Here is a 26,224-nt window from a genome sequence, read left to right on the forward strand (position 1 = left end):
CTGTAGGATTGTAGCACTAAAGTCTCTTCAAGTGAAACATTTAAAGCAATTTAACAATTGAAACATTTTTAATAATTCTTATAATTTTAAACATACCAAATTTACACCGAGTATCAAATTCAATATCCTTTTTGATACTATCTGTTGCCTGGTGTATTTAAAATTTAAATTTATTAAAATTTTAATGGTTATCACAGTTCTAAAACTTATTGTTGCATTCTGAAAAGTCCTAAAATTTAGTAAATTAAAAATATTTGGATTTTCATGATATTTCAGATATTATTATTGTACTTAATACGTAATATTCATGAAGTTTTTTTCTTGCTTTAAGGTAGTACGAGCGCCAAGGCAAGTTTAGACTTGTAGTTGAAATTATTTGTACCTTATTTTCAACTTTGATAATGGATTTTTTTCACCCCTCCCTAAAATTTTCAGGATTTATTTAGACTTAGTCCAACTACATATACAAAAAAAACCAAGCCTTTTATCCAACGTTGCCCTGGGGCTCGTATATCCTTAATAAAAGCTCAATCATGTTACAAACAACATAGAGAAAATTATTTTTCGAATAACTGTTAATACAACCAAGATAAAAGCCATCAAATATTTATATCTCTTTCTAGCAATACAGAATTTAGCATGGAGTTCTTATGGTAAACATAGTATATGACGTCAAATAATATGTCCGATCTCTCTTGTCTAATTAGTAAATTAAAACGCTTGTATCGTCCGTATTTCTTGGTCGATTTTAGTTTTTATACCATGTATATATGAAATATACATAGTATTATAAGTTTAGTCCCAAGTTTGTAACGCCTAAAAATATTGATGCTACAAAAAAAAAATTGGTATAGGTGTTCATAAAATCACCTAATTAATCCATTTCCGGTTGTCCGCCCGTCCGTCCGTCCGGCTGTCCTACAAATTTTATAGTATGTATTAATATAGGAATATCAAAGTGAATATCTTTTGTTATTTACATGACGTCAAAAAAAACAAACGATTGCGCATCAACACTTGCGCATTATATGGGAATATCAGTTAAATATGTCAGATATGTATGTATGTGTAATGTGATAGAGTTATCAGCACTGCCTATACATGGTATTTCAACAATTAACTCAGTCAATTGTTTGTTTTCACTTGTTATCATCTCTTTTACGGATTTGTCATATTTTGTTACGAAATACGAAAAAAAAATTCATGAATATATATTCCCTATTACAAATGTGTGCAGATCTATATAGCTATTAATTAACATTGATTAAACGGGAAAAATCCCATTTTCTAATCTGAATATTTTTAATAATTAAGTATTATAATTACATTTCTATTATTATATTATTTTATAGTGATGTAAGATTATAAAATGGATGACTTTGGATCCTGAGTGTTATATATGCACTCGCTGTGTATTTAAAAAAATATTTTTGTGTTTGTGGAATATATACAATTTTTTGGAAGTTCATTATGATTCTTCTTTTTGTCCCAATTGTTACAAATATTTTATACATAAAATCAACCACTATTTAAAAATTTAGTGTTTGGGTTGAGGAATGATTTAATAATAATTTCTTATTAATTAATTGATTACGTGGTTCGATCGTATGCTCGATAAGTATGTGATGTTCTTTTGTGACGTACCGTGCAGAATAGTAGCATTGACGATATTAAACCAAATAACTAAAAAAAAAAAAAGAAATATTAATAGAAATGCTCATATATTTACGGTTTGCTGAAGCGAATCGCATTTAGTAATCGATTTTGAGTGAAAATAATGAAATTTTAACTTTTTTTTATTATGAAACCAAATTTTTACCTTTGCTTCAAGTTTTTGTGAACTTTACATAAGTCAAGATCATACGTGATAATTTTAATAGCTTTTTCTATCTCAACACATTATACCAATTAACACATTAGGACGAGACTGCAGTTAAGAACTGCAGTCCTAACGAAACAAATAATTAGACTTACTTGGATAAAGGCAACAACTAATCCAACAATTCCCAAAATATGTAACCGTTGTACAAGCCACATTTGTACTTGATCACTACATCCTTTTTTATACCAGTGATCTTGTAATCCATCATGTCCACAACCTTCTTCCACAAATTCTGGTTTACAACATGAGTCAGGTACTTGTTTAAGGCCAGGCCAGGCAGATATATCATACCAATCTTCATAATTGACAACGCCACAGCAATGGAATTCATTTTGAATGTGATCCCAAATATGGACTAAGCTATTTGGCTGATCATCACTAACATTGTAATGTTTTTCAATTCCATTTATTAATTCACCGCGTACTATGTATGAAAGTCGATCACGGAATATAAATGACAAGGATGCCGTTGAAAATTCCAGGATAAACATTAAAATAACCATTGAAAAATACTGTAATCACATATTAATATTGATTAGAATAATGATATTGATTTGGACGCAAAACTTCCAATCATTTGTTACTGTATGGTGACCTGTTATAAGTTTTTTTTCACCACCATAATGAGCGCATTTTTTTAAATAAAATGATCCAATAAACTGGCCTCTTTAAATTTCTGACGTATAAGTTTACTCGACTGGTGTAAAAAAATATATAGAGATTCACTTACAAGTACAAGCAAACATCGTGAATGCATCCATGCTCCACAACATCCGGTAAATGCAATTATGAACATTACAATCCCAATCGCTATACATAAGATATCAGCGCCAGCTAAGGAATATTGAGGTACCAATGAAGTATATCCAGCATAAACTACTCTTAAGTATATTCCTAATCCAAGAAAGGCACTTCCCGAAAGCTGAAACGTTGAAAATAATTATTATTAAAATCGAAATATATCACAACCGAAATACGAGTTTATAATTAATCAAAAAATTTAATTTTCTTTATCATATGCAAATTTTATTCAATTTTGATGAACCAAGTATGTAATCCTACTAAATTCGGGTCATGCTTTTCAAATTTGTCATCAAAATTAACCTAGCTCTAATAGGTTTCAAGAATGTGCAGTCCTGGTCCCGGAATTAAGCAAATAAGTAATAGCTAGGGAAAAATTGATATCACAGCTGAAAAGAATGGCTCAAAAATAGTGGATTTCAAAAAAATTCCAATAAGATCGGATCAAATTTGAATGTGTTATCAAAAAATCGAATTTTTTAACTTTATGACGTCATCAGAATCCAAAAAATTTAATTTAGCTCTATCACATCCAAATTTTATCCAATTTTGATAAACCAAGTATGTAATCCTACTAAATTTGGGCCAGACTTTTCAAATTTGTGATAAAAATTAACCTAGCTCTAATAGGTTTCAAGAATTTGCAGTCCTGGTACGGTGGTGGATGTCTCCTTTGCCACGCTCTAGATACGAACATGCCGTCATGTTATCATTATATAGATGTATAAATTTTGCCTAGTAAAATAACTTACCCATAAAATAAAATTTAGCCAACAAAATATGTGCCGTACACAAGTATATCCGCTTCTGCCCATAATGCTGTTATTTTGTTACTGAGTATCTGAAATTAAGAAGGCAAAAATTTAATAACAATTAAAATTCAGTAGTGAATAGAGTAAAATCTAAATTGATTTGATTCTTATTGAAAGGAAAAGTTTAATTTATTACATTTTTTTCGACGGTGGCAAATATGCCACCTTCGAATTTGCAGCCATCGGAAAAGTATTTTATGGTCATTTTCGACTTCGTGAATTACTGTTCGAAAATCATTTTTTTAAAATGGTTTGAAATTTAATGCCAGTGGCTCAAAGTCTACCGTATGCCCTAAAAGTCCTTAGGCACACCCTTTTATAATATCTTTATTTTAAGGTAAACAGAAATACAGAAAAATGTTTTCAAGGTGCCCAACACATATCCAAGGTGTTGGGCACCTTGGATTGTGCTTTAACCGTCAGTCGGTTAAAGGTCAATATGTTCAAGGTCTACATGTGTTGAAAACGTGTTGAGTAGGGTTGTCACCTCAAAGTCCGGGAAGTCGGGACATAAACCAGAATACTTTCGAGTAATTTAAAATAAACGCTGCTCAGAATTGTCGAATTTACCTGAACATAAAACAAATAATCAAAAATATAACTTTTTTAACTGAACTCTGGAGAATTTTCGTTGACATCAGGAGTCGGGAGAGACTATACGATTTCGGAAGTCTTCTGATCAAATATGGAGAGGTGGTAGGAAAGGTGTCATCTTAGTTGAGTTTGAATTGACTTTTAAAGTCACGGTCCAATTTTAGGAGTTGCTTTCTTTGATAGGAACAATTTTTACTTTGAAACATTTTTCTGTATTTAACATTACCTTTAAAAGATTAAATTAAGATTAAAAAGGGTGTCTAAGGATTCCTGAGACATAATGTATGTATAATATGCTGTAATTTATTTATTGTATGCAAATCTAAGTTACAATAATACCTATAATCAAAATATAATCAAAAAAACAGATGTTACAATTTATACTAATTATATATTATTCAATTTCTTAGGCATGAATAATTATTGTAAAGTTGTATCGGTGTAGATAATTTCAGTAGAAATTTAATTAAGTAAAATAATTATTTATTTAATGTCAGTAATCATTTAATTTTCATCAACGTTATTTAAACTTAATTTAATTAAAATTACAATTTCGAAACATCTATACTAAAAACATAAATTAATTAATAACAATCATTAATTCATTATGAATGGATTATGTTTCAATTAATGAAGTACAGGAACAACGTGAGATACAATAAAACAATTGCTATACATTATTCCCAGAAAATTTCAATTAATATGATCAGGCCGTTATTTTTACGAAATTGTAATATATTTATAAGTGTTTTATTAACTTATTCTGAATTTTTTTTATTTATTTATTTTATTTAAGGTCGCTTTTTAACATCTAGCTGTTATTAGCGACCGCAGAGATGAAAATTTTTATTTTTGAATTTATTCGCAGTATTTTTCACTTTTATTTATGTTCACTTGCGGTGACTGTTCGTATTTTTCTAATACAGTGGAACCTCGATAACTCGAACTTCAAGGGTAGTGGAAAATTTCGAGTTAATGATAATACAGATGATTTAATTGTTAACTTTCGACTTAAAAAGGCACGATTATTAGGAAGGAGGTCTATAATGATCCCCCTAAGAAAAAATGTAATTTATAGCCAAACTATAAATAGAGAATAATTATGAAATGTTTAAACGCAGTCCTTTTGGTGCACTCTGTTGCTGACGTATTAATATGTGAGCTGTCAGTTGGTCAGTTACCACGTATTTAGGGGTTCAACGGGTTCAAGGAAATGGCTTTTTTTCGACTAAGTTCGGATAACGACTTAACGAGGTTCGAGACGAGTTCAGTTCCACATTTGTGAAACTGAAGAGGGTTGATGTGACGTCACATATTTTTCAATTTTATATTCTCGCCACCAAATGACAAGATATCCTTAAGTAGAGCATGGAGGACCTAAAGGTCTGGCTGCTAGGGTCTCGACTGCGAAAAATTCTTTTGTAGCATGATTATATGAATGCTTTTGAGTTGGTACCTACAATATTTCTTATGAAATTCGAAGATTTCATTTCGAAATGTATATTTTTTACCTTCTGGGAAACTATAGTTTGGTTATCATAATATCTACGATACAGCTTTATTTACATACCACACAGGGAGAACCTTGAGTTTTTATTATTAAAAGTAAATATTTATTTGTTCAGCTGTTGATAACATCAGTTTAAATATTGAATTGATCAACAATTATTTTTGCACTGAAGAAAGGTCGAGGCTAGTTAGGGTAACTTAATACAAAATTTACACGTTCGGTATTAGTTTCATTAACTTTAGTTCATAGAAGGAATTTAAAATCTGGGCAAAAAATTCAATATTTGGTCAACAAATGCAAGGGATCGTAAAATTGTCAAAAATTGGGTTGATTCATTTTCTCATTTCTACCTTGAAGGGACTCAAAAGTGTTTCAGTGCTGATTAAAATGAGGAGTAATTTGCGATTACACCGCGTGGATAACATATCTATCGAAAAATTATTTTTATGGCTTTCAAACTTACTTGGCCATTCGCCTTTGCATAAAATTTATGTCAATATTTTTTAACACTGTATATATGGATTATATATCCAGGTATACTAACTTCAGTCTCAAGTTTGTAACGATTAAAAATATTGATGATATGAACAAAATTTTGGTATAGGAGTTTAAAAAATCACCTAATTAGTCCATTTTCGGTTGTCTGTCTGGCTGTCCGTCTGTCAGTCTGTTTGTCAACACGATAACTCAAAAACGAAAACAAATATCAAGCTGAAATTTTGACATCGTATTCAGGACGATAAAAATGAGGTCGAGTTCGTAAATGAGCAACATAGGTAAAAAATATTCTTTATAAAAAAATAAACAACTTTTGTTTCGTAAACATCATTGTTTACCCGTAAGGGCGCAAATTAGGCGTAAATTTATAGTATGTATTATATGGGGATATCAGTTAAGTATGTGTGATATGTATAGCTATATGTGTAATGTGATAGAGTAATCAACACTGTCTATGCATGGTATTTCAACAATTAACTCAGTCAGTTGTTTGTTTCACTTTTTATTAAAAATATTGATGCTATGAACAAAATTATGGTAAAAGTCACCTAAAGAGTCCGGTTTTCTGCCTGTCCGATAATAATTGACGATTTTAATATGATACATACAGTGTAAACTAAACCAGGACTAGAACCCGGACTTCTTGGATTCATGCCTAGCGCTCTACCAATTGGGCCATTAAGAAAATTTAGGATGGTAAGTCCACTTTTAAAATTTGAACTGTAAGTCTAAGTATAAACAAATGTTAACACATAATAAATATATTCTTTCATCATTATTATTTCCAAAAGCTTCTAATTTTCACATTTTCGCAGTCGGGTTTTTAGATTTGAACAAAATACATTTTTTTTTGTTTACAGAGTGTGGGCGATAAAGATGAAATTCTTTGGATGATTTATATTTTGAACTTGAAATACTACATACCATAATTACATATATTAACATATGTTTTTTTTTTTTTCACATGACACAATCGACAACAAAACCTACACATTTCATTAAAATGAGTAATAAAATTTTTCTATATTTATTTTGTACCTATAGATAGGTATAAAATATTTTGTATTTTGAAATTAAAACATAAAAATCATATAAAATGATTCAATTATTAGTTATTAATTTATGGATAAAAATGAATAACTACTTTGTTCGAAAATTTTCCATAGAAAACAAGAATAAATAGTCTTAAATCCTTCCCAAACATAAATAAAAAAGTCCCAAAGTGAATCTCTAGCAATTTTTACTTATCAACTGTCCAAATATAACGAAGTTTGCCATACTACACAACCTGAATACAAAACTCAACGCTTTCTAAATTATATAAAGTTTGTGCATGCTTCTCTATATGGTATGGTATGGTATGGAAGTTAGCGGGCCATGCTCGAGCATCGCGCCTCGAAGCAATGGTTCAGAGCACCTAGCCAAATAGACCCTTGTACTCTATCCCCGCTACGCTTTTCAGTGGCTATTATAACCAACTGATGTACTGAAACCCAGGATTTGCCTAGCGCTGAGTTTCCTAATTTCTTCAGGTTCGACTATGGCCGGACCAAACCATTTCCTTCGCTGCTGTATGAGCGCCGGGCAGTAACCGAGAAAGTGGATCGATGTTTCTTCTGAATTTTCTCCGCATCTGTCACACGCGGGAGATTGTCTTTTTCCAATCTGATGTTGGAACTTGTTCAGGTTATCATGCCCTGTGAGTAACTCTACGATGACTCTAATATCAGCTCTGTTTAGTTTCAAGATCTCCTCGGCTCTGTTACCGAGCGAGTTTCCTTCACCTAACAGGCTTTTGGCGATTAGCCCTCCCTCGTAGCATGCTTCTCTGTATGCCGAGCCTTAGAAAGTTGAGCTCAATAGGGATAAAGATAATACTTATGTTTTTTGACCCAAAGAATCGATTTTTATTGATTTTAGAAAACTGGCTGCGCAGATGAGACTGAAATCATCAGAATTCGATTCTATACGTGTCTTCGGTCAAAAAAACATAAGAAATGCCTCTACACTGTTAGTTTAAGAGAATTATTTTTGGAAATATGAATAGATGGGTACACGAAAATTACCAAAATCTAGATAATTTGATTATTTTATGCGAATGCTGAAACTTACAATTATTAATGCTTCACGACCCTTAACTCTGTTTGTGTACGAACTGGCTACAATGATAAATTTTGTCGGATTTGACAATTTTGAATCTGTTGTCTAGATATTTAGTCTGTCAAAATTATACCAACAACAAACTATAGTCAAAGAATAGGGTGGAAACATTTAAAAAAATCCACCTGTACTTTAATATGTAAAAAAACTTTACAAAATGTTTATTTAAATGTCCGAAATTTTTCGTAAAACCTTCTCTTATTTGTGATACGCGTTTTTTTGTATAACAATATCATTGTCTGAGGAAGAATTTCTGTTTTCGAAATTATAGTTATACAAATAAAAATTATACCTAAATATATGTTTCATTTTTAACTTCTACTTCCTTATTCTAAGTACGTTACTTTTTTAAACATTACCGACCACCTACTGAAATTTTTGTTATTATCAAATAATTTTATCATATTAAACGTGTTAAAAGTTTCATTGTAATAATAGCGCCATCATATTAATTTTAATAAAATGGATTGTTAAGTAGGTTTACAAATAAATGACAATTTCCTTTCATTAAGTTAAAAAATAGAATATAAACGCGATAACATTTTAAGTTCATTGCTATAGGGGGAGTATTAAAAAGGTCGGAATCAAAAGTGCAAATTGTTTTAATCTCTTTAATCTACGTTTAGAATTACCACACATGTTAGGGTTTTCCACTCGCCACAAGTTAACTGAATTTGTACTACTATTTTTCATTCAGATAACTAGCTGAAAATACTGACTTTGGGTAAAATTATTGTATTCGGTCCTGTTTTTTCAATAGAAATTTCCATTTCGAGCATCCTTGAATCCATTTATAATCATTTAGGTGCAATTACCTTATAAATTTGGTACGCTAATGATTCGAATTTTAGCTAAGAATATGATTAGCGTCGACTTCAAAGCGTAATTGTCCACATTACGAAAATTATTGATTCGGTCGGTTCTTTAAGTTTTCGTGCATTTTTTTAGAATCTCCTATTATTTATAAAAAAATTTTATTTGTTTATATTTCATAGCTTTGAATTCGATTCTCATCCAAATCGCAAGTCGAGAATGTCAATTTCCTTACCTAAATCCATGGAAAGTCCCGGGCCGGGAGCGGGGGTCCCTGCATCGATTTGCCCTCTTGAACAGCCTTTGCCTGGATGCGTAAAAACAAGATACTGTTTGGCATCGTGTTCTCGAGGTCAAAGTCGTCATTTGATTGAATTTCTTTCATGGTAACTTCTGTTTAGAACCTCATAAACTTCTTCGTTAAAACTTATCTAATTGGGTAGATGTAACTTGCGCTCAATCCATAACATTTTATACTCACCTTGTATACAATTTACAGCTCTTATAGGTGACGACAGTTTTCAAAAATAAATCAGATGATTGGAAAAATGAAAACCTTGAAATTAACTTCTGCACATTGAATGTTATATCTTTTATAATAGGTTAGATTACACAATGCCTGTATATGTACCTATTTATGAACATACCTATTTATGCAATTAATTTCATGGCCATAGAAAATGATGTGACTTTCTTTTACATAATTCCTGTTTAATATAATTCATTGTAAATTTAACATTTAAATATATTACAGTGTGTCAGCGAAGTGGAGTTTCTTTTCGGGATTTACCCTGATTCTCCCAAGTTTTCTGTACATTGCCCACTGAATTTTGAGGAAGGATTGCTACAACAATTCTCAATTCAAAATTTCGAAAAATATACGATAAATGATTTTTTATTTATGCGAGATATTTCATGCATTATTCAAAAAGTTGAATGTTTGCGAATTAATAAGCTCTCGAGTATCTAATAGTTATACTAAAATTGCCTTATAATTTTTTAAAATATTATTTATTGAAACACTAGAAATTTGCTAAAGAACTTGTTCTGATTTTGAAAGGAATGCTGATTTAAATAATGATTTGATTTGTAATAATTTGTGAAGTATATCCTTCAAATAATCTGGTGAAAATAGTTTTAAACGTTCTTGGTAACGAAAATCACCGTTTAATATGATTCAAAGCGATTCGATCCGGCTGTAACTATAGCTCAAGAAGTTTTTTCACATGACTATGTAACAAGGGATAGCACCTACATGTCCCCAAGAAATGTTATTTTACTTTAGCAAAATGAAACCATTCAGGCTTTCAATGTTAATTTTCGCAAGATTAATGTCATCATATCGGTGGATATCCAAAAACCTAGCGAAGTTTACGCCTTACAATACAAAATTTACATATACTGGGTGGGCTATTTAATTGTATACACCTAAATATCTCGTTTTGCAGTTAGCCAATCGAAAAATAACTTTAAAGCAAGTGAAAACAAACAATTGACTGAGTTAATTGTTGAAATACCATGCATAGTCAGTGTTGATTTCTTTATCACATTACACATACAAACATGTGACACATACATAACTGATAATCAAGTATAGTACATATTATAAAGTTTCCGCCTAATTGGCGCCCTCACGGGTAAACAGTGATGTTTACGAAAAAATGTTTCAAACAAAAGTTGTTTAATTTTTGATAAGGAATATTTTTTACTTTTAAACTTTTGTTCTATCTCTAACGGTTTACAAGATGGGTCCTACGGACCCAAGACCCAATTGACCTATGATGCTCATTTACGAACTTGACCGCACTTTTTACGTCCTGAGTACGCTGTAAAAATTTCAGCTCGATATCTTTTTTCGTTTTTGAGTTATCGTGTCCACAGACGGACGGACGGACGGAAACCGGAAATGGACTGATTAGGTGATTTTATGAACACCTATGACAAAATTTTTTTCCTAGCATCACTATTTTTAAGCGTTACAAACTTGGGACTAAACTTAATATATTATGTATATTTCATATATACATGGTATAAAAAGTTGAAGAGTTTCATGAGGGCACATTAGAATGGACCTGGTTCTTCGGGTTTCTTTAAAAGCCAATTTAGATCCTAAATGGTAAGAGAAATAGATAACTAAAAATTTTCGCTTAAAACATTTTTGCGAAAAACGTTAGCTTTACGACAAAATGCGACTTAAAATTATGTCATTATTGTATTTAATTGAAAGACAATACGCTTAAAGTTTATTGATAATTATAGGTCAAAATCATAGACACAGATCGATGTCCTCTTTTGTTCTTGACAACATTTTTTCGTAGTTAGGGTGTTTTCTTTCGATTAAATGCAATAATGATTTAAAGTTATATTTCCTCCGAAAGCTGACGATTTTCGAAAAAAAAGGTTTAGATGAAAATTGTTAGTTTTTTATGAGGATCAACTTTCTAATTTAAAGTGTTTACCTTTCACTTACCGTTTAGGATCTAAATTGGTTATTAAAGAAAGTCGAAGAACTAAGTCCAATCTAATGTCAGAACATGAGGTCTTCCATCAAACTCTACTTTTTGATTGCCCTGTATGTCTTATAAAAATTTACGATGGCATGAAAGATATACTCATGTAGATACATCAATTTTTAAAATATTTTCATTTATTTTCTATTTATACAAACTCTCATACATAAAAAATGTAAATGTATAATATAAATATTTAAATTTTTAAGTATACATATAAACCAGAGAGAATTAGTAGTACTTTGACCCCACGAAATTTTCGTTTTGAACAAAATTTTTCCTTGGGAATAATAGCTCTTGTGAAAAATAATTTGCATAGTTTTTGAACGCTTTTATTTACTTCTCTTGTTAATTTGCCTGTTGTGGTCTTACTAAATGTTCGAAAATTAAGGTAACAGGCCAATTTTAAATATGTATAGTCCGTCATTATAGGCGACAGTTAATGAATATCCGTTGTTATTCAAATCCTTACTAATATTATAAATGCGAAAATAAGCCTGTCTGCTACGCAATCACGCCTAAACTACTGAGCCAATTTAAATCGGTAAATTTGGTACAGAGATATAGTCTAGGGCTTGAGAAATGACTACTTTTTAATGCGAAAAAAGGGCTGTAAGGTGTTGAAATAAGAGATGCAAGTTTGTATGGAAATTACGTCATTTTTAAAGCTAAAATCTTGATACCTACTTATTTTTAGGCTTTTGAATATGTATAAATAAATACAACATTCAAAGTTTGTCAAATTTTACCCCTAAAGGGAGATGAAAGTTTTTGTGTGATGACGTCGGCAAAAAAAATTATGGTCCCGAAAATAAAAATAGATTAAATCGACGAAGTTGTGAACAAAAGGCTAAGTGACGAAATATGAAGTGAAAGTTTTCAGACAATAATCTTTGTATTTAAAATTGAAGTTGCCTAGCGAAGCGCGTAGTTCACATATAATGGAAAATATAATTGAATAGCAAAATAATACAAAAATAATTTTCCTCGACAGCGACAAAACATAAATATTAAGTATGTAACGTGACTGCCTCGCTGGAAATTGTTTTTTTTATAGCGGACGCGTTAAACAGACACATTTTAAACACAAAAGTCATTTTTTCGTTTGGAATTTAATGTTTATTTCTATAATAATAATAATTTAAAATGAATGGGGAATGGTACTAAAACATGATAAGTGTTATAACTATAACATTACATGTGATGCACTTAGACTCTTTTAATTCGTGCAATTTTAATGGCGTAGAGTATATTTATTATTTATTGACATACTAAACTGATTAAAAAGTCAACAAAAGTAAATTATGATTCCAATTCTGGTTTGTCTTGATTTTAAAATTTGTAATGGAATTCCAGATGTAGTTGGAAATATTACAGCGCGTGTTATACAAATTTTCTCTTAAGCAATACATGCATATGAAAATTATCTTATCCCTTAAGCTAATTTTTCTTGTTTATTCAGTGCCCCATAGTAATTACAAAAACCAAATATATTTGTGTATTCTGAAAAATTGTGGTTTTATCACATAACAAATAATTGCCTAACCTAGATAACAATAATAGTACTTAATTCTTTTAATAAATTTTATTAATTTTAAATGCAATTATTATAATTAACTCTATGTTTGTTTTTATTAAATTATTTTTATTAAATAATATTCTCAACATTATAAATTTATTTTTATATCCTGTGTGTTTGTATACAAATATAATCAGATCTGGGTCTGTTAAAAATGAGGATAAGATAACTTATGAAAAGAACTATATTTTTTAATTTTCAATCTCCCAAATATTTTGCCAAAATTTATTTGGGATATTTCAACTTTAGTTGGTAGGTAACACTGTACCCAACATCGTGTAAAATTTTAGAGCGAGCGAATGAAAAGGATTGACTGTTCTCGTTCTCTTAAATGTAGAAAGAAATATACAAAAAATTATATTTCAAACTTCCATTATAACTAACGTGATATTGACTTCCAGTGTAATAAACTTATACTTTTCACCGTTTCGCGTTTGTTATACCATGCATATATGTAATATGCAAAGTATACTAAGTTTAGTCCCAAGTTTGATGACAAGGTGTTCATAGAATCACCTAATTAGTCCATTTCCGGTTGTCCGTTCGTCCGTCTTTGGGTACGATAACTCAAAAACGAAAAAGATAACGAACTGAAATTTTTACAGCATACTCAGGCCGTAAAAAGTGAGGTCGAGTTCGTAAATGAGCATCATAGGTCAATTGGGTCTTGGGTTCGTAGAACCTATCTTGTAAACCGTTAGAGATAGAACAAAAATTTAAATGTAATGTTCCTTATCAAAAAATAAACAACTTTTGTTTGAAACATTTTTTGGTAAACATCACTGTTTACCCGTGAAGGCGCAAATTAGCGAAAATTTTATAGTATGTTCTATACTTGAATATCAGTTATGTATGTGTCACATGTATGTATGTGTTATGTGATAAAGAAATCAACACTGACGATACATGGTATTTCAACAATTAACTCAGTCAATTGTTTGTTTTAGGCTGTAGTTTAAAAATTTTAAAAACTCTATTTTCGTTTTTATTTTTATAAAACTAAATTACCTAATTGATTAAATTCCGACTAGAAGTACCTACAACTAAAATTTTTTTCATGAACATTCTTAAATGACCCAAGAAAGATTTTTCTGCTTAAAAAATACAAGTTTTTTCGCCGGAATTATATTTATTTGGATACAAGAAATGATCTATGAAAAATCCATTGGAAAATCATGCTAGCAAAAAAAATCATTCAAAGTCAAAGGTCGCAAAATAGATTTTTTTTTCAAGTATATAGTAAACTATTAAGTTTATGGAAGTTTTAGATATTATAAAATTGATTCGTGAGTTAATTTTAAATCAAATCTCTCCGATCTCCGGGTACGATTTTCGAAATCGAAATTTTCAACATATCAACATAAGGAAAATAGCACGTAAAAAGTACCTAATTTTGGCATTTTTTAAATGCGATTTCCGCGCGTCGCTGGCGTAACAGAGCTATTGTATATTTGGATGTGCTATCCAGAGTACATTCGCGCCACCTTTAATTTCAATAAATTCCTGTAGCATCAATTGCTTGAATAAAACTTTGTCCTAGACGCATCTTTTCTTTAGAAAACAAGGTTCATTATAACAATTCGATCGCCATATCCTTCTTTCTTTTAGTATTATTATTCGATCTTACAGACCACTCTGTAAGAAGCAAAAAAAGGATTATTATAATTTATATGATGCCCGATAACAATTTTTTATTTTTGGGGACAAAGTTTAGCAATAAATTGTGCGCATATTAATTTGATTGAATGTGTTATAAAAGTAATAAACATAACACTAAAATATTTATGTTATTTAATAAATACAAATACAAACTAACGAACACGTGTTCAGGATTCTTTTATTTGAACTCACGTATTTGATTTCCGTGAGACTGAGGCGTGCTTTTGCTGTATAATCAAACATGTATGAATATTATTATAGTTTTATTTTAATATCTAGACTACGCAATATGTTACACATAAACAAATAAAAAATTAATAGATATTAAATATAGACACTTCAAAGGAAAACAAGTGCTAAAAATGAAATTAATCGAAAATCAATAATTTACTACTGTAAATATCAAGTCACCATAATGGAGTTGGTGGAAATAGAGAATTTTTTCACAGTTTCCGCGTCTATTTGGTACAGAACATAAAGGTATTAGTCAAATTTTTATGTCATCAAATCCGTTTGGTACAAAAATTTTGTTATTGACAATTTGTATTTCAAAATTACATTTTGGCATTTTCACCCATCTAGTTTTATACTGCATAATATTCGTTGTGTGCGTAGTCATGGTAGGGACAATATAATCAATGCCAGCGCTTCCAGTGAAAAATTTTGGCGATAAAGGACGCTGTTATGACTAATTTACATGTTAACGTTATAGAAAATGTCAAATTAAAATTATTGAAAAACACTAATTAATTAAACTTAATGCATTAAAAATTGTGAAAATAAGAAATCAAATTGCACAAATATTATTTTTTAAATGTAAATTATCATAATTATTTATTTAAATTTGTGAGACAATAATATTAAATTTTCAATGTAAGTCATGAATGCAATCCATACAATTATATATGCATCCATAAAATTCTATAATTAAAGTAGTGTATCGTTATCATGGAAACGCCTCCAAAAAAAAACTCACGCACGATGTGAATACAATAATTTGTAATAAACAACTCAGCTTAAATAAATTTCGATTTTTGTTCCAGTTTCCTAGATCAATTTTTTGTATTTTATGAATACATATTTCGACTACCAAGTAGTCATCATCAGTATGAATTAGCTAATCGTAGGATCGTAGGAAATTGGGGCAAAAATCGAAATTTATTTCGAAATATCCCAAAATTCTCATTTATTATCTTTGATAATATTTACATTTAGCTCAAGGTAGTACGAGCACCAGGGCAACTATAAATTTAGGGTTGAAATTATTTGTACCTTTATGAATGTAGACGAAAAAAAGAATATAATTTTTCGATATCTGCCTTGGTTTTCGAAATATCTAAAGCTAAATAATTAAACAAAATTTTCAATTGTTGATATTTTGAAAATTACTCCAGATATCGAAAAATTATTTTCTATTTTTCGTCTTATATTGTCAAGTTATAACATAATTCACCATCAAAATTGAAAAAAAATACATATTTTATTTGTACTGTTTGGTAAAAAATGCAATGGGATCATTTTACCAACTTATTCTTGCAAGGTCAGTAAATCGATCCCTTTTGAGAAATATTGAATAATTCTAAAAATTAGAACAAATCGATAGAAATTGGCATGTCAATATTGCAACACTTGAATAAAGAAACCAAAAGTATTTCGACGTTATATATATCTCGAATAGTTTGGCTATAAATTACATTTTTTCTTAAGAGGATCATTTTATAGGACACCTTCCTCTATGGTCGAATTAAAAAAATATTACTTACCTCAATTAAAATTTATATATGTACTAAAAAACTCGAAATGAAGTGTTTTTAACCGACTTCAAACAAAAACGGAGGAGGTAATCAATTCGACTGTATTTTTATTTTTTTTAATGTGTGTTGCCTCAGAACTTTCGACTGGGTAAACCGATTTTGATGATTCTTTATCTATTTGAAAGCTAGTGTTTCCCGTGTGGTCCCATTTCATTTTGGTCTAGTTTTGCCAACGGCATCCATGAGAAAACCACAAAAGTCTTAAATTTGCATTAAGTATGCACGACTAGAGGACGAATAACTCAATATCACGCCAATTGATTTCGATGGTTCTTTTTTTAATGAAAAATTAGGCACTAAAAAATAAAAAAATAACGATAATATAATGTAATTAAAATTATTGTTATTTTTGTAGTCGGTGTCAGCAAAGTTAATGTAGCAAACTGTTCTGTCAGAGTTGTTTGCTTGGCTGACACCGACTCTAAAAATAACAATAATTTTAACTACATTATATTATCGTTATTTTTTTACTTTTTAGTACATATTAATTTATTTTGGAAAAGTTTTTCTTTTGAAGTCGGTTTTTTTGTTTTGTTAAAAGTTTTTTTTTTGCTGATAAGATTATTGAACTATAGATTGATTTGTACATAGAGGTAAAAACATTTAACAGTTTGCATAGTTACGTTATTGAATGATATCATTTGTTTGAGTTCATTAGTAATGGTCCGTTGATTAAAATGACTGATGATGATTTAGTGTTTAGAATTTTTTAACAGGGAAGCGAAGAGGTTATTCATGATGAACGACCTTTTTGTTACATGATGACTTTTAGATTAAGCAAAAAAAATTTTTAACGTACAACGCATACCCAAATCTATTAAACTATACTTTACAAATGGCATAATGTTGTGAAACCATATCCAAATCGGTAAATTCCAAACATCTTAAGTTTCCAAATATTGCAGAAAATTTCAAAATATCCAATTGTTGCAAAAAATTTCAATTTTTTTTTTATTAAAGCACATTTTTGTGGAAAAAGACATAGAAAACGGGGTTTTTTGGCCAAAAATAAAATAAAAATTGCAATAAAATAAAATATTTTATGTTTTTGACAGATTTTGAACGTTTGGGGTAGGTTTTAGTAATTTTCAACAAGTTGTACAAAGATTTTAGGCGAAAGGTCAAATAGTTAATTCTACAAGTTACTGTTTTGAATTGAATTATTATATATATTAATTACAATTATATCATTATTTAATTAATAAAAAATTTTTTTGAAAATACTCTTGGCAACGTTGCCAAAAAAAATTTTCCACTCTCTTTCATGGCATGATTATAAACAATTTTTTTTCGCATGAAACATAGACTTTACCAATAATTTAAAAAAAATTTTCCAAAATTAAGTTTGATGTTATCAAGGTCTTATTTTAAACATAATATGTTTCTGATGTTAATTTAGAACAGGTTTTTTTAATAAAATATTGAAGATATTTTGGATAAATTTTTATTATTGGCAATTTTTTCGTTTACTTTTTTTTAGAATTTTGATAAAAAATTAAGGTGCCACTGCATTATGTCCATTGTCCATCGGGAAAGAAAATATTTCTTCTTTTACTACTTGATAGTCGAAATAGGTATTTATAAAATACAAAAAACTGATCTAGGAAATTGGGGTAAAATTGGAAATTTATTTCGAAATATCCAAGAGTTCTCATTTATTATCTCTGTTAATATTTATAATAAAATTAACGTGATTACTTAAAGTTAGTTTTGGGAATATCGATGTTATAAGAAAAGTTTATCCTCCAGTAAGAGTTGACTCTTCCTAGGTAAAGTCGACTGTTTCTGGTCTTTTCAGTAAAAGTTAATTAAAACAGAAAAATGTTTTCGATGAACATGTACTAACAGTGGCGGATTTACCAGCAGGCTGAGTAGGCTGGAGCCTAGGGCGGCAAATTTTAAGAGGCGGCAAATTTAGTTCATAAATTTTTTATTTCGATTGATAAAATTTAGAAAAAATTATAATACACACACAAAATACGAATTTCAAAAATTATAGAGGAATTAAAATATTCAACAAAAACCGAAATATAGTCCTATATACAGTGCTAAATAATAAATATCTCAAAATCTCTGCATAAACAATTGCTAAACGCTTTTGATTATAATGTAATGATCATGAATTTTTAGAATATCGCAATAGCGATTCCACATTATAGTCGAAATTTAGTTATTTTTACATATTTTCTTCACTGATAATTACTATAATTTTTTCTCCGTGTACCTAATAATTATGAGATCTCCTTACACAATTCAATCCAGAGCTCTCTTGTGCATAGAGTCAGAGCTAATAAACAAGATTTCGTACGACGATATAATAAATGATTTTGCGAATTCAAAGTGTCGCAAAATAGTATTGTAATGCTTTTATAATTTGACTTGAATTATAATACTAACAAATAATTAAGAAAGGATATATTTATTGTGTTGTTTTGTAATTGTAAGTGTAATAATAAATATTTATCAACGTTCGCCAAATATAGATTTTTTGTGTAAGCTTTATTCCTATTACATAAGTATTGTATAGTTTTAACACATACTTTAACTTACTTTAAAATTGGTACATGTTTGAGATATTTTTTGCATAAAATATTGTTTTTTGATAATTCTTTGCTGTAAAAATAATCAAGGATCTAACACGGTACCATAGTTCTCGATGAAACTAACCATACGGGAAAAGTTGATGTAATGAGGATAATGGAGCACAAATCATAAAGTTGCAATTTTATTGATAGATAATTGATATGATTGTGAACTAAGATATCAAAATTTAGAGGCGGCAAAAATTGAATAGCCTACGGGCGGCAAATCTCTAAATCCGCCACTGTGTACTAATCAGAGTTATCTAAAGGCAGGCAAAGTATACTCTCCCTGTCTCGAGATAGGAAAAGTTAACTTTTGGCAAGGAAACGGTCTACTAGCTAATAAAAACAAATAAGATAGGCAAAACAAACCCTTTATTAATAAGTTTTGAAGGAAAAGTAATAAAAATTACTATACGTAGTTCTAATACGGTAGACATTGAAAAATTGGAAAAACAAAAACTAATAAAAATTACAATATATAAAAAAAAAAGTCAAATTGAGAAAATTCTCATTTTTGAAGTCGGTTAAAAAAGAGTCGGTTAACATAAATGCGAATAGATGATTGCCGTGTACAGAATATGATTCAAGTTTTTTGAGCTTTTCACAGATTTTCTGAGAATCAATGAATGAACGGAATCACAGGGTTAATCAATAAGCCAAAAACCCTCAAAGCCATACTAACTCGACCCCATTAAAGGTATGGCCAACAAGTGGATCAGTGAATGAACGCAATCACAGGGAAAAATCATTACTCATTCCTTAAAAAACCTAAAAAATATTCTGTTCACGGTAATTAACTGCTCAAAATTATCTTAACGTGAGACTTAAACACACGGTAATGTCCGTACGTCCTTACCGTAAAAAAAACTAATAAACTAATAGAAATGACTATGTCAGAATAGAATCTGACATAATTATTACACCTAAACTAAATTAATTTACGACTAAATAAGGAGTATCGATAAAGCCTCATTTCTCCCTCAGAATATCGAAAAAAACAGTCATACGATTTTATGTTTTTTTTTTTAATATATTCTGAAAGGAGACTGTGTGCCCTAATGAAAGTATAAGTATATTCTCAGAAAAAAAATACAATTAAAATTACTTGTAGAACCTCAAACTTGAGCTAAACTATAATTTTTTCTCTAAATGTTTTATCTATTTTCAGTAACATTTCAACTTTCAACAAACAATATATCAATAAAAAAATATGGCTCTGTCGTATATAGTATATAATTACTTCTTTAGTATAATTAATCAAATAAAATCAAAATCACGAGGAAAAAAATCAAGTTGGTTTTTCCACCCTCATCTTAATGTATCCCGATATTCCATATTTAAAGTCCCTACAAAAAGGGTTGTGGTCGTTAAAAAAATCTTAAACGTTCAGGAATTCTTTTTTAGTAAATAATTAATCCATTTTAATGAAAATTTTTAGGGTACAAGGCCTCTGAGTGGTACCTTCTAAGGAATTTTCATGCATCCCTATATTCCATAATTAAAGTCTCTACAAAAAGGGTTGTGGTCGTTAAAAAAATCTTAAACGTTCAGGAATTCTTTTTTAGTAAATAATTAATCCATTTTAATGAAAATTTTTAGGGTACAAGGCTTATAAATGACTTTACACGAATTTTTAAAATTGTTTGCTAGCTTCAGTTTTCCTTAGTTAGAGTCCCTATGAATGAGATTTTCACCACTTTAGAGACTTGAACCTTTTTAAAATTTATTATTATTTTAGTATAAACTTTATACAAACTATTATTTTCAATTATATTTGAGTTTTTCAAATTTTTAATGAAGTACAGGGAGTTTCGTATATTCTTGAGAGGAGAATCTGCTAGAATTGTCTGTTAGCTTCCGTTCAGTGTATTTCCCAGTGAATCGACTTTTACTAATCCACTGCAGGCATACCTAACTCTTCCTAGGAAAATTGTGTTTATTTATTTTGAATCAACTGTTACTGGTGTTTTTAGTAAGAGCTTACTCTATCTAGGAAGAGTCAACTCTTATTAACAATCGACTTTTAAGTACTGTAACATCGATATAGAAAAAGTACATTACATATTAGAAAATCATTGAAGAAATGCCACATTAAAAACAATTTTTTTTAATCGCATCAAAAGTGACATTCTAATGGCGAATAATAATGGCTTAACACATAAATTAAGAAAACATAATTTTGCACGTGATGAAAATAATTCATAAATTCATAATGAATTGTTATTGTTTTTGTACTCAATTCTAAACAACTATTTATTATATGCGTCTAAAAAAATACACTTTGGATTTACAGTGGCGCAGCTAGCTCTGAAAAGGGCGATACTGAGATTTATACTGGGGGTCATTTTCACCAGTGTAACGATAATTTGCCGATTAGTTAATTAAAAAATCGATAATTAAAATAAGTTATTAAATACATTCTATAAAATCACAAAATTGAAAATTGGAAAAAATTACAAAAGCCGATTTAAAAAAAAAAAATGGAGCTATGATTTGTACTGATGATGGAATTTTGGAAAAAATTCTTCAAATGTTCATCGATCCCACTTAAAAGATGTCAAAAATGACCATCGTTAAAATTTATACATATATGTGTATCTAAATTTATACGTTTATGTGTCTGTAAACTCTCTAGCAGTCGCAATTCAAGTCCGATTTCAATAAAATTTGGTATCAAGAAAGGTTTTGGTATTTGAAAGGTCAAGTTCGTTAATGAGAAAAATCGACAGATAAACAAGGAGTAGGGGTGCGCATAATTCTGAATTTTTTCAAAATAAAAAATATTTTTGTATTTTTTGATCAAAAAAAGTACTCTTGTCATTTTTTTTCTAGGCGCTTAGTTTTGGAAATAAAAATTCTTGAAAAATTAAAAATGCAATATTCGATTTTAAGAAAAATGTGTTATTTATTCAATCTCTGAGGGAATTCGCTTACCTAACGCAGCTCCTGCGCTACGAATTTTATTGATTATGACTTCTCTTTATAAATCATTTTTGAAAGAAATCAAATATTTTCTTAATTCTTCATTTAAAGCGTTTCGATACTAAAATGGAAGTGTTACGAAAAATCTGAAATTTTGTGTGTCAATTAATAATTTAAGATGTCGTCTGTACAAATTTCGAATTTCTTTATAAATAAAAGTCGATTCTCTGTACAGTTTACGAGAAATTAATTATTAAAAACATGGTGGTACATGGAGAAGTCGTAATAAATTTTGGTTTTTAATCAATAAGTTCTTTTAAAATGTTACCATTTACATAAAAAATTATTTATCAATATTCCTCAAGGTTTAAGCTTTATAATTAATTATACCAAAATGAAAAACTCATCATTTGATAATTTATATAAAAATGTGCATAAAAATGAAAAACCGATATATACTCAGTCAAAAATAAACGCAAAACTTTAATCATCATTCAATGTGTTATTATTATAACATGTGATTCGCATATAATGTTATAGTTATAACACTTATAATAATAAAACACGTGAATTTTTTTGATAAGGTGAAAATTATCGAAATTCATCACCCTTTTATACGTCTTTTATGAAAAATTAATATCGATTTTCTGTACGGTTTATGCAAAATGTACTCTTTTTTTTGGTAAAAACACTGACTTTCATAATTAATCGTACAGAAAATCGATATCAATTTTTCACAAAACACGTATAAAAAAATGATTAATTGATAAATTTTCAAATTATTAGTATCATTTTCATTTTAACAGTATCGAAATATCTTAAGTTTATTAATTCTACGCCCCTGTGGATTTAATATATCGTGCGAAGATAATTTAACAAATTTAAAATAGAACTATAGATTACAGAGTTCATCAAAATATTTTCCAATTTTAAATCTATATAAATTATAAATATTTACAATATCAGGTTGTTGTGTTCATTTGTTTGTCGTTCTTTCACGCCAAAATTTATTAGACGAATAGAAAATAAATAGTTCTAAAGTTCTTATTATATAGGGTCAGAGCCGGGCCTAGAGTTAAAGGGGCCTCGAAGCAAGACTAAGTTCTCTATTGAGTTTGGCAGCTCAAATTTTTCCAATTTTTGTAAAAAAAAGAGAAGAAAACAAGGCATTATTATTTCTATTCACAAATGAATTGTTTTCACATGACTTTGTCTTACACATTTTTCACATTGTATTACGTATTAATTTGTAAGTTAAAACATCAGACATTATAACATCATCAATCATGTAAAATAGTAATTTATTTTTAGTTATAATATTATAGGACACTTTCATCCCTTACATTACAAAATAATGAATTATATAAAGAAGGATGAGATATTCGGGTAGTCATTATAAATCACCTTTAATTCGCTAATATTCAGAAGTTGTTCGATAAGATTTTAGTAGTTCGATAAGTTTTTCTGTTTTTATCCTTCGCTCAAAAGGCCTCCCGAAACCAGGCATTGCCCCGGTTGCTCTATTGTAGTTTCACCCCTGTACAGGGTCAAGTAAAGTTAACAGTGCCTTGTTTTCTTACTCGCTTCAAAATTAAGTTTGGATATTGTAATTTAGAGTAGGAGGACGGACTAAATTTCTTTTATCACTTCAGGTGAAGAATTCTCACTTTACGAGCAGAAAAGTGATGTTGATTTGAAAAATTTTTTACTAATATGCAAGATATGAACGTTTAAAATTCCAAATTAAACAAAGAGAAAGATATCCACTAGTAACGTGATACGTGGGTATCGCCATAGAGATTACATATAAAACTTTGTTTTGCTCAAAGGAGATGGAAAACCTTTGAATGTCTAGTTTTAAATTTTTATAGGTAATATAGCCAATTCGACATCTGGATGATACCATATTTTGATAGTATAATTAATAAGGGCGACATTCTGGCACCATTTCAGTCGATATGTACTCAAATTTTGCAGTACACTTTCAAAGTTTAAAAATAAATAGAACATCTTGTATACAGTGTAGATACTACTCATTAGTTCATTAATTTCATGGCCAATTTTGAAGTAAAAATTTTCGGATAAAAAATACATGTTACATGATCAATAAAAAAAGTATTTAGTATTGACAAATCGCCAATGGCTTTATTGACTGAGGTAATCTGAATATTTCAGTTTTATACAGGTAATATCAAGCGCGACTCGAATAATTCCAATAATTGTATCCCCTAAAACTTGTTTCTTTGAATGTTCGTTGAAAATTAGCCATATATCTAAAATTATTTCATGGAAATTTTGCAATTCGTAATCTTACTTTCTATGATACCGAAATGATTGCTGCATAATGCATAATGATGATATGTTCAAGGGTGCAACAAAAAATACGGTTTTTTCTGGTTGCTAAACAAGGCCCATGAGTACAATAATTAATAGCGAAAAGCATCCTTAACCTCTAAATCGAAATGGTTGAAACAGCAATTTGAAAATTTATAACACCAGTTATTCGGGTACTTTTTAAGAAAGACAGGTAGAAATTTTTTGTTTTGCTATAGACACGGAAATAGTTAGAATTATTGGCATATAAATCATTAGTAAATAAAAAACAAGTGAAAACAAACAATTGAATGAGTTAATTGTTGAAATACCCTGCATAGAAAGTGTTGAATATCAGTGTTGCTATACCTAATTTGTTTTCCATTTTTCGAAAATGTTTTATAAGACCACTAGTTGAAGCTATCTGCAAATTTTAAACTCCCTATCTTTTATAGTTTTGGAGAAAATGGACACCAAATTTTTGTCCTAATTTGCGCTCTCACGGGTAAACGGTGACGTTTACGAAAAAATGTTTCAAACAAAAGTTGTTTATTTTTTATATGGAATAACTTTTACAAAATTTTTGTTCTACCTTTAACGGTTTACAAGATGACAATTGACCTATGTCGCTCATTTACGAACGTAGCCTCAATTTTTACGTCCTGAGCACGCTATAAAAAGTTCAGCTTGGAAAAGTTCAGCTTGGAATCTCTTTTCGTTTTTCGAGACAGACATGATTTTATGAACACTTATACCAAAATTTTGTTCGTAATATAAATATTTTGAAGCATTACAAACTTGGAACTAAACTTAGTATACCTTGTTATATACATTACATATATACAGGGTATAATAAACAATTGTCAAAGTTAAACAGATCAAAATAATATATGCAAATTTTCACAAACCTATGTAAATTTGAAAACTGTTTAAGATATGAATACATTTTATATATTATTTGAAATTTTGGAGGTCATTTCTATAAATAATTTTAAAGGTTACACTTGAAACTGAAACGTGATCTTTGCGCCGAATTTAAAAAAAAAAAATATCCACTTACCTATATATAATAAAAAATATATAATTATTAATTTAATAATTTAATATCGTACACATAATTTAAAAAATAATAATTTATCAACACTTTATTATACACTCAATAAATACGATATTCATATAATATGACACAATTATGATTTTTTTTAAATAAATAAATAAACAGATATGTAATAATCTTCAAATGTGCTCACAAAATAATTATTAAAACTTTTTTTTTTAAATTAATGGTAAAGAGTAGCGTAATAACAACAACAATAAAAAAAAAAGATATTCTCATTACATAAAAAAAATATAAATAAATAAATAAAGTATAATAAAAAACAATGTTTGTTAATCACACGGAACGATTGGCGATGTTTGATTGTTGTTGACCGGCCACATGGTTCGTTGTAATACTCTCATAGTCATACATACAACACATTTATTATCACAACCTTTCATATAAAATTTATAACTTTTCAATTTAATGTTCAGTTTATACGAACTATTTTTTTTATTTATTTGAATGTGATATACGCAAATATGGTATTCCACTATTTTTGAAAAAGTACTTCAAAATATTGATTTTGCTATTAAAAAGCTACCAAAAATTTATTTCGGAAAAATACACACGCTTTCTTGCCAAAAACTTAAATTAAATTTTAAACCTTTTTTAAACTGTCAAAAACGCGAGCATTCAATTTGATGACGTAATATGGGTATCATTACACGAA

General features: G+C 29.1%; 1 protein-coding gene across 1 annotated transcript; it reads right to left on the reverse strand.

The window, feature by feature from the left end:
- Nucleotides 1–1,027: 1,027 nt before the first annotated feature.
- Nucleotides 1,028–25,564, reverse strand: LOC123293434 (tetraspanin-9). Its single transcript, XM_044874257.1, has 5 exons — nucleotides 25,513–25,564; nucleotides 3,436–3,524; nucleotides 2,613–2,804; nucleotides 1,975–2,394; nucleotides 1,028–1,683 (listed from the first exon to the last, which is right to left on the reverse strand). The coding sequence occupies exons 2-5, from the start codon at nucleotides 3,496–3,498 to the stop codon at nucleotides 1,591–1,593; spliced, it is 768 nt and encodes a 255-aa protein (XP_044730192.1). The 5' UTR covers nucleotides 3,499–3,524; nucleotides 25,513–25,564; the 3' UTR covers nucleotides 1,028–1,590.
- Nucleotides 25,565–26,224: the final 660 nt, after the last annotated feature.

The sequence above is a fragment of the Chrysoperla carnea genome, chromosome 2, assembly GCF_905475395.1.
Source record: "Chrysoperla carnea chromosome 2, inChrCarn1.1, whole genome shotgun sequence".
Classification (NCBI taxonomy): domain Eukaryota; kingdom Metazoa; phylum Arthropoda; class Insecta; order Neuroptera; family Chrysopidae; genus Chrysoperla; species Chrysoperla carnea.